Source organism: Meleagris gallopavo, chromosome 28, assembly GCF_905368555.1.
Source record: "Meleagris gallopavo chromosome 28, MGAL_WU_HG_1.1, whole genome shotgun sequence".
NCBI classification, from domain to species: domain Eukaryota; kingdom Metazoa; phylum Chordata; class Aves; order Galliformes; family Phasianidae; genus Meleagris; species Meleagris gallopavo.
In genome coordinates this window covers 4587035-4601796 of record NC_139431.1, presented here as the reverse complement: position 1 = coordinate 4601796, position 14762 = coordinate 4587035, and the positions used below count along the sequence as shown (strand labels likewise).

The following is a 14762-nucleotide window of genomic DNA, read 5'->3' as shown; positions in this document are numbered from 1 at the left end:
TTTCTGTGTTGCTTCAGCGTGGACACTTGGAACTGTTTTGGAGCAGCGACGTAAACAGCATGAGCCCAGCCTTAAAGGAGTGCTGTGAAGAAATGCAGGGCAGGTGCTCTTCTCCATCAGATGGGAGGTCACAGAGACCGGGGGCTCTGCCCGCAGGAGCCAGGGAACACAGGGGCAGCAGAGGTGCAGAGCCCACGCCCACCTGGTTCCAGCCCAAGCACAAGGGCTGTTCTTGAGAAGTTGAACAAAATCACGTTGGAGATTCCAGCACAAGCCCTGGGAGAGATTGCCTGAGATGGGGGCAGTGCTGGAGGGAGGCACCCTGGGGCAGAGCTGTCCGTGCTTCTGCTTCTCCAGTTCACGCTGATCTTTCCAGGAGAACTGGCACAGCGCCCCGACTCCGCGTCCCATAAATAAGGCTCAGCATCAGCTGTCATGTCAGCAGGAGACAAAACATTTAATGTGAAAGGCTTTAAATGGAAGCAGGAAATGAAAAGATAAAGGGCAAATTTTATTTTAGATTCCTTGTTGGTACATATTTTCCTTCCTGACAGTGAGGGGATGCGATGGCTTTATCAGCCCACTGCTCGAGAGCCTATTTATAGAACCCTCGTGCTTTGCGGGAAAGTGGGAACAAATGCAGGTTGAAGCAGAGCAGGGAAGGCATGAACCCACTGTCCCCTCTTTTCTGAGTGGATTGGGAGTCTGGAAAAATTGCTGGTGCCATAGAAACTATCAGCACAGGCTGCAGGGAGCGAGCAGGAACTTGGCAGCAAGAGCAGCATGAAACCACCTTCCTTGCTGCCAATGGATATGAGTGGGGTGCCACAGCAAACGTCCCCCAGCACGTGCCATCACACCAAACAGAAGATTCTTTCCTAACCTCAAATACGTTCTGGTTGTAACTAAGCAACCCGCGTCGGGTGAAAGCACCAAGGAGGAAGGCAGGTAATGAGGAGAGATGGAGCCTCACACTCCTTTAGTTCCATACCTTAGCAACAGCTCAGTACCAGCAAGGAGGGAGGACAAGCACGGCTGCCGCAGAGCCAGCACCTCTCACTGATGGGAAACTGCCCCTCTGTAATCCAGACCTACACAGTGAGATTAATTAACATTTCTTCCACCCAACAGCAGTGAGTCAGCCCTGCCCGTTACACAATGATGATTCAGAGCTCTGTCGCTGTCTCACGAGCAGACTTTGAAGAAGTGAAGGCTCACGGCGCACGTATTGTGAGTCAGTGACACTCAGGTGAGAGAGGAATCGAAAGCAGAGCCCAAGGACAACTCCCAAGGACTTGCCAAGATTTGTCCACGTGTGCTCTACTCATCAGGCAACCTTGGAAACCTTGGGTATTTGGTAAATTATCTGAAGTGACTTCTAGCCTTCATCCTCGATATCAAAATCCTCCCTTTCATAGCACTGTGATGGCTTTGCTTGAAGAGCCTTAACCCTTAGGACACCAGGAGGGAAATGCTGTGCCCAGGGACAGGCAGCAGCCCGGGGCTGAGGGCAGGAAGGGATGTGTGCCCACCCCCAAGCACCCCATCTCTCCTGTACTGACACCTGCTACTTCACATCACATCCCAGTAAAGGACCTCAGGATCCTCAGGACCACAGCCCGAGGATGCAGCAGTGCTCAGGATCTGCAGCAACTTGGAGAACCAAGACTTCATGCAGAAGCTGCTGATGTTGGACACCCAATGCATGAGATCTGCCCGCAAAAAACATGGGAAACTCATGATGCTCGAGGCTCCCCCAGTTACCACAGCCTTACTGCTCTGTGCCATCGCCCATTTTGAACAGACACTTCACGAAGGACCACAGGAATACCCATCAACCCACTAAGCTAATAATTACAGCACCTCCATCCTCGAAACTGTCAATCTCTTCAAAGTGCAGCTAAACAAGACAACTGCCTTCCACGCACTCCTTAATGCCACCTATTCCCCGAACACAGATTGAATTTGCAACTCAACACTTGAGCCTGCTGGCTATTGAGGTCACCGAGCGTCACAAGGATCCATGCTGTCTCATTAGGCTGTCATGCAGTCCCATGCCATTTTCAGGGTTATACTTACAACCCACCATCTCCCTGGAGCAGGATCTATTCGATCTGCGTGAGCAAAAGCAATTGGAGCAGCCTGTAACTCTTCAACAGAAATAAAAGGTAACAAATCATTCGTAATAAATTTATTTTATATATTGGTTTACAGAGCTAAACTGAACGGATAATAAACAGCACCAAGCCAGTGAGATTTGTTCTACAAAACAAGTTTAATACAAAAAACATGACTGCAATGCTTAACTCCTCACTCTGTATTTGGATGGTTAAAAAAAAAACATAACTCAAAACCTGCAAACAGTTAAAAAAGGCTTAATTACATAGGCACTGGTGTTTGTAAAAGCTTCTGTAACAACAGTGGAGATCTCATCGCAATGTTTTAGAAGAATCAAGGCTGCCTTCAGCTGATTCCCTGTTTAGTGGCAAATGACTAGAAGGCCATTCCTGAGTCTCCTCTCTCGTTCAAACACCTTACACGTGCGACCAAAAGCAAAACATGGGGTAGGAGTTAACTCCCCACAGAACACCTCTCGTGTGACTCATAAGGCCTCCCTGTGTTGTGCTCCTGCAGAAAGCTGCTCTCCCCACTCACCCTGGCTGATGAGCAGCACCAGGTATGCCAGGAGCCTCTGCCACCCTTCTGCAGCAGGAGGCATAGGTGGAACACCCCACCAAAACATCCTTTGGGGGGGAGGGAGGGAAGAGATGCAGACTTCATCCTGGGATGTGGGCGGGGAGCCCACCTTGTGGGTGGCATCGCCAACTGCAAACCTTGCAGGAGGGCTCTGGCTGCCATCCTAAGCCCAGCTGCCCAGCAGAGCCTGGAGGGGAAGCTCTCCGTGCAGCCAGCATCAGAGCTGAATGCAAAAATCCACATTCTACTCATGAAGCTACTAAACCCACCAGTTACACACACTGCCACTGGCTTCTCTCTGCAGGTTTCGTTAGCTTAGGCCAGAAATGAATTTGGTCCTCGCTGTCCCAGCAGTGTCCTGGTCAGCGGTTTGATGACACAGGGAAGAACAGATTAACAGTATTTTTGCCCAGTCTAAGCTGCCACACTCTGGAGATATTTTCTTTGAAGAAAACAAAACAACACCCCCAAAAACAACAACAGTCCTATGCAGGACATAAAAACAAACTTAACTAACTAGATGACTGTAGATACAAAATACAATGCCTGCAGCACGAACAGAGGACGGATTGCTGCTCCTTCTACCTGTAGTGAGGCTGCAGGAACATGGATTTGGCACCCCCTGACAATGCATGACCCCATGCATTGCACACCTCTGCTCTGACCCACAGCACACACATTGCAGCTGCCCAAGATAAACAAGTACATTCAGCCCCAATAGACATTCCAAAGCTGCTATTTAATAGCCCATGAAGCAACCCCTTCGGCTGTGGCCACAAGAAAGCGCTTTCTGAAGCTTCCTATATCCTTCACTTCCCACCCAAACTCCCCCCGCCCCCCAAGAAAACATAAAGCACAGAATTTGCAGACTTAAAAAGTGGAACAGGATCACAGATGTTTCCCTCCACACCCCCAACCCAGCCCAAACCACCAAGGCACGTCAGACTGCCCTCCCTCTATGACTACCTTCGCCTCATTTTATTTTTTTTCCTATTATTTTTTCCCTCATTTTTGAAGGGTGAAACAGACACAAATATTCTCCCTGCTGGGAAGCAGCAAGTGCTCTCATCGCTATCTTTGTACTGCTAAAAAACAAACGCTAACAAAACGCATCTCAACTGCCACCCTAAAGTTTCCATGGGAAATGTCAATCTCCTTTAAACACGTTCCATGCTGGATGTTGCCTCCAGTTGGCTTTTGCAGAATTGAGGTCAAATTTTAAGAACCATTGTCAGAGAGATCTCAGGTCCTTCAATATTTAAGTTCGTGGTGTTTTTAACGTGTTGCTTTAGGCTTGCTTGCCTACAGAAGCCAGATATCTGCTGGAAGGTTAACTTTGGTGTGATTCTAGCTTCCCACCAGCTCAAGCCCATCTTCTTTCTAAGCCAACATTATTGCTCTGACGTGTTTTTTTTTTGTTTGTTTGTTTGTATGTGAAGATTTTAAGAAAGAAGAGCAAACAGATACGTGCAATCCCCAACCCAAGGAGGTTAGGACCGTGCCCTGCTCTTTCCCACCACCAGAGAAGGGACTGTTCCCTTGCAGAGGTCCTTTTCAACAGTTGTTCTGCTTCCGCTCCTCTTTAGTGTTCTGAATCTGAGACATAAGATGGCTGAGTCCATCTCCATACGAGCATATCCTCTCCTGCTACTCTGTGCGACTCTGTCTGAATCCGTGACTCATTTGAGGCCAGAAACTCCACAGCTCTGTTCCAGATCCGCTTCATTTTTTTCCTGCAAAAAAACAGCAATGAAAATGAAAATATAATTATTTTTCTAAGTGCCTTCCTGCTTACAGTAATTGTAGCTGTTGATCAAGCCAGTGCCAGCTTCCCGTGCAGACAGTAAAGGAGATTAAACCAGAATTCAAGTTGAGAGGTGATTTCAAGCCCAGGACATGAAAGCACAAATTCTACCAGTGGGGAAGAGGAGACCCTCTGGCAGCACAAACAATTGATGACTGCCCTGAATTTCAAGCCCAATTCACATCGCAGAGGGATTCCATCAACAAACTGCCCCCACCTTCAAAGCATAGGGATCCCTCAGACAAGGGAGCACAAACTGAAGTTCCACTGAGTTTTGCACCAGTCTAGTAATTCTAGGTACTACATGCGGGTACCAAACAAAAACAGCTGAAATAACACCTGGTATTGTTATTGTGACTGACAAAGAGGGAGGATGTTTAAGACTTTGCAGCATGTGCAGTGTTCTGTGCTGTCTGGAGAACAAAGCAGCTGAGTCTAAGCAAAATGTTAAAAAAAACATTTTGCAAAGATGAAGCATCACAACCCAGGCTGCTCCTCCTGCCCCACCAACTGTGGAGTAACTTCTCAACTGTGCTTTCGTTCTGAAAAAGCATCAGAATCAGACAGCTCGCCCTAACTCCCATTCAGAACTGCCTCATCTGAATGGGAAACTTTGCAGGCAGACAGTGTACAAAATCACTTCAGAAGAGCTTCCCCAAAACCCCATTCAGCTCATGGGAACGTTTGTTCTGTGAGAAGTGCAGCACCTGCCTGGAGAAGAAGGCACGATGGCTGAGAAACAGGATGGCATCCTACATAGATTAGACAAAGGAGGGGAAAAAAAAAAAAAGAAAAAAAAAAAAAGATGCTCCAGGCCCAGGAAAAACAAAATCCAATTACTGTGTGATAGAACAATGACAATACACCAGTGTGACAGCAAAAAATATCAGCCCCAGGACTGCCACATTAATCTGCAGCAGGTTAATATATAGCCTGGGTTTTATCAACATCCTTTATGAAGTGAAAGGCCAGACGGACTCTTCTTGCTTCCCATCAATTGTCTGCTCGTGCTCTGTCATCCAGTAACTATGGTTTTGAGTTGAGTTGAGTCATGCCATGCTGACAACCCTCCTTAAAGAACAAAGCTCACCTGCTCTGAGGAGGGATGAGGCTGTCCCGAACGTGGAGAATGCCCACATAGGGGTAACGCTCCAAGTTCCGTTCCCATTCCTTATAGTGGTCCTGGACAACAGCTGGAGGGCAGAAGGGAAAAACAAGGAGAGATTTCAACACTGCAGAGAGGAGAAGAGTGTTAATTGGGTTTACAGAGATATTGGACTCTACCTATGATCTTCTTCACCATATCATACATGGCTTGCTCCTCTTCCTCCATCTTCCGCCAGCGATACCGAAGAAAGATTAGGATCCCCCACAGAGTTACCAGACCTAGAGGAATAAAAACAAACAGAATTCAATAGTGACATACATGTACTTCCTCAGTGCTAGCAGGTTTTTTTTTGTTTTTAACAACACTCTGGAGGCAGCTTTCCTTCTCCCTGCTTCCCAGGCCTGCTTGGAACTGCATCCAAGCAGTACATTTTGTTCCTGCAGCAGAAGAGCACGTGTGCATGTGAGGAGAGGTGGTCAGAAGGCCTCATCACAGATCTCCCCCCCCTCCCCCCCCCAAAACATCAGCATGACCACGGGGCTCTAATTCTCTAAATCCCAGAGCTATCTCTTTGCTAGAGGCCTCCCCTACAATAATCACTTAGGAAGACTGTCAAGCTTCACTGCTCTGCAGATAGCTACTTGATAAGGAGATAAAGCCCGGGGCTCCAGTGCCAGCCTAAAATTCAGGAGATCCAAAATGAAGGTTCAGCACTGACAAATGTCCCTGTTACGACATGAGCTAACTTTAACATCTCAGTTTCTACAATAAACATAACTATCCCCTTTCACCCTCACCTCGTCTGGCTAGATTATAAACTCCTCCAGCCAGCACTCATCTCTCGTTATCACCTCGCTCAGTAAGACCTCTGTCTCAGCTGGGGCATGACAGACTCTTCCCATAAAACCTATAATACTTGAAATGCTACAAGTCATTATAGGAGAGTCCAGAAGACTTTGTAGTTTAGTGCAAGAAAAGAAAGAATAAATGAATCTTTTAGGTAGGTTAACATACTTATTTTGCAGACCGCAGTAATGGGTACTTGAGGAATACTCAGGGAGCTAATCAGCTTGCTGATTTAAAGTAAGTGTTAAGCACTCAGCACAAGAGCAGGTCTACAGGTCTCTTTCTGCTGCCAGAAAAAGGTTAATTAGAAATTAACTTGTTCGCAGATTTATTTCACCTCTGCTAGTAGTTTCATATGGCTGGAAAAATACGTGGGTGCACGCATGTTCATCTCTACAGCCAGCAAGGGGAGAAGTCAATTAGAAACACTGACAACTTACACCAGAAAAACAGGAACAGGTTCATGACAGCAGTGATCACTGCTCGACGGAAACGGCAGCTGAGCCCCATCTGAGGATGGGCCGATTCGAGACAGACCACCTCTTCCACTCTGGTAACCGGTTCGGAGAGGTCTTTGCCTTTCATCCTGATGGGAAGAGGCAGAAAATCTTCACTGAAGAATGCAAACACTCCAACTGCAGTCTTTAATCAAGAGAGGGAGAGGAAGCAGACTGCAGATGCAGTAACTCGTTCTATATGCCACATAGAAAATACACCAACATCTTTGCACCTCCTCTTTCCAGAACATTTTGGGACCGGCTGCTTAGCAAGGACTGGATATGGCTTTAGAAAAGGCAGCAGGGCTGGAACTCCCACTGGTAAACTGAAATCTCCCTCTGCAGACTCTTCGACAGTACCTCTCAGCGAGCAGAAGATTAAACTTCAAATTGGATTCCCACCTCCCAGCACAGAGAAATGGAAATGTTTACTGAGTCACTCATCAGCAATTGCAGAGAGAGCAGTTGAGGGAGACTGCAAATGTCCATAGAGGTTGTGCTGTTTTCCTCAGTACTGATGAGCACAAACAGTTTAGCTAGAAAAGTGACAACACATCCACTGTATCTGCAGTGAGAAATGGACACACCCTCAGAAAGCATTCACAGCAAAATCAATAACACATCCTCCTGCAAAATCACTTGTACACACCTGCTGTGCTAGCCGAGATGCTTTAACTCACTTCTTTCTACACAGATCTACACTGATGTGGTTTCCTTATTAGATCCTCTAAGCCAACAGGCATCAAGCAATCCTAGCGAGAGCCATCAGATTCAGTGCAATTAGACCAAAGGGGATTTCATTTTTTTAAGCTAATTCACGCCAGGTTTGCAATGAATGACTTATTAGACAACGACATTTTCTCAATTTATTAGCGCAGATCTCACCAAGTGCTGACAGCCTGTATTTAGTTCCTGGATTCTACAGCAGCAGCAGACACAGCTGTTTCCCACCCCTCATCTTATTGACAATCCACACTTCATACTTTAAACATGCAGCAGAATCACTGAGCACAGAGCTCATTTCCAGTTCTGCCTCTCAGATTGGCACCCAGAACGCCAATCTCACGTAGCATTTGCTGGAAATGCCACCCTCAGGTTGGTAAGCACACTGAACACTCATTCTGCACACCATGCAGACTTGGTGAAAGTAGATCCATTTGGCAAACAGCCCAAGAAACTGCTAATTATGATAATTAAAAGAGAATATATTACATTGCAAGGCTCCTGACACAAGCGCTGCTCCTGTACAAAAATACAGATTTGAAAACCCTGGACCCCAGCCCAAAAGCAAATCCAAACCTGCCAGTAAGAAAACAATGTCTTGTCCTGGGAATTTGCCACACACCAAGAATCAAAGTAGTAGGCACTGTCTGATCATTCAGCCACAGCAGCAGCTGCAGAATTCTTTTTAGAACAAGAAATCAAGCAGTAGCAATCCGCACAAACTATACCCATGAAGCTCTCGTATTACTACTGTTGCAGTTCGTTTAATCAGAGATACATTTTATTTATGCAGTATTATGCAACATTATACAATTTATGCAATATTAAAATGCAAACAAATGTTAGGCTTCAGAGTTAACATGGAGTGGAGGCAGCTGACACTTCCCAGAGGCAGACAATTATGTCTGTGGAAACTGCATAACAGCCTCTCATTAGATTATGGCCTGAACATTGTATTTTTCAGCTGAAGAAACCAGCACTTGTGCCATTCCACATGCACAGAAACAACTGGCAGCCAAGAAACCCAAGACAAAAAGCCCCACTGGTGACTGACCAAGCTGCTACGCAGTCACAGTCTGTTGGTTTTGACATCTACTGTGCATTCTGCTGGAAAGAGAACTGACACTAAAGAAAAGATACCATTCAACAGTGTTTTCCTCTCCTCCTCGCAGACTTATTTGCTCCAAGAGATCCCAGGGCACGTGGGTTGTTACCTACTGAAGAGAACACTCTGCTGACCTGTATAACCCAACCCCTTTGCTGAAAGGGTGCCCACACAATACCAAAGCTGTTTTTGCTAAGAGTACTGAATAAAAGAGTCATCTGGGGAACAGCCAATACATGGCAAGTTTAACAAGTGAACTGTCCTCCCAAGACACCAGAACCACCACTTCTAGGCCCTGCAGTCAGCACAACGTAACAGTGAACAGGCACAACATCAGACTTTTACTTCATCTGCAAAGCAGTGTGTTCATGAACACGATGTCCCCCACTGAAGGGTTGGGAAACACACTGAGAAGGAATGCCTGCAGTTGCCAATCTGTTTTAGGACCATACGTTTGATTTGGAAGCTCGCCTAGGAAGCACTGACAAAGCGAGTCTCTGATTATCTTCTGAAATCTAATGAAGCTTTTTGTGCACACCACACAGTTTGTCAAATTACACATCAGCCGACGCCGAGAAGGATCATTTTGGAACAGCAGGCTTCCACTTACCATATTCCTAAATCCTTGTTACTGTTCAGTATCCACTTCAGGGCAGCTTCAAACTTCTGTGGGGAACCACCAGTTATATTCTGTAAGAAGAATCCATTAGAATGTCAGTCTCCCATTCATTTAAAATACTGAATAATGTTATTTCATAACAGTTATGAGAGAACTTATTCTAAGCAGTCTGTTCCTAGGTTAATTCTTATCATAATTCTGCAAACCGGAGGGAGGAAAACTAAATCTGAAAGTCGGCCTGAACTGAAATCTTCTGACTATGGTAGATGATGCATGAAGCACTCTGTAAAATAACACTCTCCCAGACTGTTAAGACTAACCACTAAATACAACATAATCTTACTGACAGTTTACCATGAAAGAAATGGAATGTTAGATCAAAGCAGTCTGTCTTCTGACACTTTGGGGCATAGAAAGATTTTTCTTCTGCCCAGGCCTCAATCCTGGGAAATTTCTAGTTTCACAAGACTGATGACCATGGCACAACAACAAACCATTAAGTTAGATTTACAGGGCTTGAATCAGAGATGTAGGGGAAGATTATTTTCAAACAAACTGCTGAGAACCAAAGGGGAAAACAGAGGTATGGGAAAGAATCAGAACAGGATGGGGAAGTAAAACAAAAGGCAAATTGCTTTAGTATCTATTATTTATTGCCTTGCAAGAGACTAAGCACTACGTTACAACAGTAGCTGCTCACAGCCTACTCACCACCACGTGGTCCCTTGCTTCACTAACCCAAATGCATTTGCTTTTTAGATTCTCAGGGTTTCCGCATTCAAAATTACCTGGTTAAAAAAAAAAAAGAAAAAGTCAAACAGAAATAATGTTTAGAAAAAAAAAACCCTTGACAGTTCAAAAATACACTCAACTGTCTAGAAATGCTATCCTTTAAACGCAGCTACAGCTCTGGGCAAAACGACTGCAAGGTGAGATTTATATGGTAGGCAGGTTAAGATTATGACTACTAATAAAGTGCTCAGCCACTGGATATAGGTTGGGAAAGGGCAAGAAAATCTCATGCTTCAGAGTGTGAGCTACTCAACAAAGAAAGAGGGAGGGAAAAATACTGTTCCACTTTCACAGAATCCATAACCACCTCTCTGACATAATGGCAGGCAGAGGGGCTTTCCACTATGCAACAGAGACTGCAGTGTTGAAGAGTGATCAACACAAGATGCTTCTTAGAAGCCTATATCCCAGCTCTACCCTCTGCCCAGGCAGAGCAATACTGGCCAGGAACTTGGGCTTCTAAATCATCTTTCACAAAGCTGACTACACAAAATGTGCTGAGAGACCATGCAAAATTGGTACTGAAGCTTTAGAAATACTGTGAAACTCAAGAATCCAAAGGATTCAAAAGTGTTGAGGTCTGAAACCTAGAAAATGGAACTTAGGCACTTTTATGATTAACATTATTATGCATCTTGCAGAAAGAAAAGTTCTCACTTGTCTGCTGAACTGCTGCTAGAGCAGCTTTCTCTGTCAAAAAACACTTGTTATGGATCGGACTGGCACACATGTAGTGCAGAGTGTCCAACTCCTGTACTGGGTTGGCTCCTTAGCTAAGTAAGCCTGCCTTGCTCAGCACAGAAAACTTAAAAGAAATCCCATAATCCGCTGTCACGTTTCAGCAGGGAGATGACAATTTCTTAAGTCACTCCGACTCCATTTGTAAGAACGCACTGGTTTATGCTTAACCGGCTCTGAGCATCTTGAAGACAATTTCAAGATGCTGTTACAAAAGAACCACAAAGCTGAAGATTTGCACCTCGAGTTCCCAATATATCAAGTGCAAAGAAGGACCACTCCACAAGAGCACGGTGATACGAGCGCATTAGCTAAGCACTACTGAGCTCAAAAATAAACACACCTTGTTCTGTTTTTCTGTTACCTGACTTTCTCAGAGCTCTATGAGTGGAACTGACTGTTCCATAAACCCCTCTCTTCAAATTAAAGTTAAAAATGTCCATATAGCTGAGTGAGTGTTTTACAATGACAGATGGAACTTACCAGCTTGTACAGACAAGTAGTTATACAACTCATGCAGCATGTTCATCACAACGTCCTTCTCTTTGGCTTTGCAGAACTGAAAGTCAGAAACAGGTAACACACATGAACAGACTGGCAGCTATGGGGCAGCAGTCAGACTAGCCAGAAACGTCACAACAAAATGCCAGCAGAGGGGTTTGAGCTCAGCTATGCATCACTAGTTCAAACTGAACACACCTGCAGCAAAGCTGCAACACAGCTACGGTTTCTGAGCTGGCACATCTTGTGAAAGTGCCACTGAGTCCCCCAGCTCACACTGCACCACCAGACATCCCCTCAGACAGGCTGCAGCCATCAGCTCTGTGCCCCAGGTGTCACAAGGAACCAGCCATAACTCCAAATCCAACATGAAATTTTCTTTTCCCAAGTAATGCACCATGATAAAACAAAACAAAACAAACAAACAAAAAAAGCAGGACTATGCAAACACTTTACAATGGAGCTGAGGGAATGAAATCCTGCATTGCTAAAGCTGAACGCAGGTACAGCTTTTTCAGCAAATCCTTATCACTTCTGTTACAACTATTAAAGAAATTGATTCCCGTAACTGGGAATTTAAAGTTTTATCTTTTGGAGTCTTACACACAATCCTAACTTAATCGAGCTCATTAATTCCAACTCATCAAATCACAAAGATAAAACTAATAACTTCACAGTGATGTGATACTGGTGAAAGCTTCCCAGAATAATTTCTCTTCTATGAGAATCCCATCCACAATATTTAAAGATAAATAAATACATGCTTACATCATCTGTTCTTTTGTCACAATCCACAGGCAAGAGATTAACTATGGGAGAGAAAGAGAGTTAGCTGGCTGCAAAACAAGAGCTCTGATCAAGAAAATAACTTTTTTTTTTTTTTTTAAAGACTCTACTTTCAAGTCTGATTCTGCTGTTTTTAATCTTAGTCTACACGGTACCTTGCTACACAAACAGCACATTCAAAGCACTGCCTTGGAAGGCAGCACTGGAAGCAAAAGAAACAAAACTAGTTTTGTACCAGGCTGCAAATGATGAATTCTGTTCAGCTGGAAAGTAAAAATTGTGGCCCGCATGTTTTAAAAGCATAAGTAGATGGCAGGAGATGGAAATTTCCACTGATCTTTCTCAAGTATACCAGTGCTGCATGCCATAGTCACCTGGAATACCATGGCAATAACAAGAATTTAAATCAAGTCTCTGCAAGGCAAACACAGGGGATATACTTCAGCATGAACTGTTAGTTCCAAAGATTGTGGCCTCTGGTTTAACAGCTGCCTCCTGTCCCAACAATTTGATATGGGCTGGCCATATCAAAGGTCGTAGGTATACATCTCTGTGCAGTGTGCCCAAACTAAGAACCAGTACCTTCCAACCCAAACCTCTTCTTTCAGTTCCAAGTCCAGAAGTGGCATTATTTCCATCTGCTTTAGCTGGGATATCTGCTTTAAATGCAACACGTTGATGGGGAAGCCCTTTTCCATTTGCCAATGAGGCTTTGCCACATTTGATGCACAGAAGTACCAATTCAAACTCCGTACTTCTGCAGCCAGCACAGAGGCCATCAAAGGGCTGTGCTTTGCAGAGGCTAATGTTAAAGCACACGACAACTACACAGGTGTTATATTACACAACCAATAACCATAAAACACCTCCTTGGCCTGGCCTCCTTTTACGAGCAAAACCCAACAGGGTTTTGAAGAACTGAAGGCAAAAGTAAAAATAAAGAAGAGCACACACTTGTCTTATTTTCAGTGATGAATGAGACTTCCCAAAGGCAACGGGAGAGGGAAACAGATGTCAAGTGAGAGGATGATATATCTAATAGTGATGGAACTAATAAAGGGAAGTCAGAAAATAAAAGCAAATAAAGTTAAAAAAAAAACACAATTAAGCTGGTACACGTACAGTTCTCCTCTGTCTGGTCAAGCCAGCCTGACCCAATCATCTTCACCATGAGGATACCCAGAAAAATCAGCAGTAGCACCAAGCTGGCGAGGAAAAGGAACTGAGAGAGGTAGAACTCGAGGCCTTTGCGCTTTCCTTCCACTTGCTGCCTGGGGGCTGACCGCAGGAGCTGAGTGCGGGGTGTCACCATTGCAGCAGATGCATCCCACTGGCTGCCTGAGCCCAGCCCTGTGCCACTCACAGCCCTCCATGGCAGCCGCCGGCTCAATCCCTCTCCCCAGCTGCTGGTTTTTGGCTCTCTGTCTGCCTCCCTTCGAACGCTGGATGCCAGGCTCTCCTCTCCCCTCTCGAATGGGTAACTCAACCCACTACGTCCTGCTGTGGTTCCCCAATGGGTGCTGGGTGCCACCTTGCTCTCCCGTCCCCACCAGCTGTTGGAGAAAAGCCCCTTCCTTTCTGTCTTCCTTTCCCCTACTGTCTCCCACTGTGCTGGGGAGTTCTGCCCTGCAGTCCGCCCTACTGACGTGTCCCAATGGCTCCTGGCTGTCAGGCCCTTGCTTTCATCACTGGAAAACGGCATGGAGCTGAGCCTTCCACTTTTGCCTGCAGACATACCCCAGGAGGACACAGAGCTCAGCCCTCCCACCCCATCCACGGACGTCCCTATCCCAGCCCTAGCACTGAGCCCCTCACCTCTATCTATAGACGTGTTCCACTGGGATGTGCTTGGCCCCCCAAACCCATCCAGGGATGCCCTCAGACCACCGCTAAGCCCTTCGCTCCCCTCCGCAGATGTGCTCCACTGAAAGGAGCTCGAGGCCCGAAAGCCATCATCCAGCGACGGGCCCATCCCAGCCCTTAGCCCCCCACTCCTCTCCAGGGATGAGCTCCACGAGGAGGTTGCGCTCAGCCCCCGGAGCCCATCCCGGGACGTCCCACCCTCGTTCCTACCGCCGAGCCCCCCGCTGCGCCCAGGTGGTGACCCCCGTGGGTCTCCCCAGGAGAGCCTGCCTCCCTCAGCGGCCTCCCAGCGGGACACGGGCGCTCGTCCTCTTTCCTCCTCCTCCTCGTCCTCCTCCATCCCCTCCTCCTCCACGTCCTCCTCATCCTCCTCCTCTCTGTCGCGGCCGGCCCTGCCGGGGCTGAGGCTGAAGCCGAGGCGCGTCCTCGAGGGTGAGGCCTGCTGCGGCCTGCCGGAGCTGCGGCCCGGGCTGGGCGGAGCGCCGCGGCCCCTGCGCTTCGCCGCCGCCACTTCAGCCCGCAGGCAGCTTAGCTTCTTGATGTAAACCTTGCGGGTGGTCTCGGTGATGGGCCCGGGTCGGTAGCCCAGGGCCAGCAGCTCCTTCCGGAGCTCCGCGTCTGTCAGCTCCGCCATGGCCGCGGCGCTGACGCCAGGCCTAACCGGAAGCACTCTGTCAGCAGGG

At 46.6% G+C, this 14762-nt stretch overlaps 1 protein-coding gene and 1 long non-coding RNA gene across 2 annotated transcripts in view; one reads left to right on the top strand and one right to left on the bottom strand.

Moving 5' to 3' along the window:
* Window positions 1–4164, top strand: part of LOC109371081 (uncharacterized) — a 5713-nt gene extending 1549 nt beyond the window's left edge. The window contains exon 2 of the long non-coding RNA XR_002121756.3: window positions 1132–4164. This is a non-coding gene — a long non-coding RNA (uncharacterized LOC109371081). The remainder of the gene's footprint in view (window positions 1–1131) is intronic.
* LEMD2 (LEM domain nuclear envelope protein 2) lies at window positions 2257–14762 on the bottom strand. Its single transcript, XM_010724332.4, has 9 exons — window positions 13339–14762; window positions 12199–12239; window positions 11413–11488; window positions 10111–10187; window positions 9391–9470; window positions 6896–7041; window positions 5786–5887; window positions 5592–5694; window positions 2257–4430 (listed from the first exon to the last, which is right to left on the bottom strand). Exons 1-9 carry the CDS (start codon window positions 14711–14713, stop codon window positions 4280–4282), a joined length of 2151 nt encoding a protein of 716 aa, XP_010722634.2. The 5' UTR covers window positions 14714–14762; the 3' UTR covers window positions 2257–4279.

What these genes read in the sequence shown, in the direction of transcription:
- LEMD2 (XM_010724332.4), bottom strand. Translation starts at nt 14,713, where the DNA reads ATGGCGGAGCTGACAGACGCGGAGCTCCGGAAGGAGCTGCTGGCCCTG. An exon ending in TGACCAGACAGAGGAGAACT is followed by an intron (nt 12,240 to 13,338) that starts GTACGTGTACCA and finishes TCTCTCCCATAG; the next exon opens with TTAATCTCTTGCCTGTGGAT. An exon ending in GTGACAAAAGAACAGATGAT is followed by an intron (nt 11,489 to 12,198) that starts GTAAGCATGTAT and finishes TCTGACTTTCAG; the next exon opens with TTCTGCAAAGCCAAAGAGAA.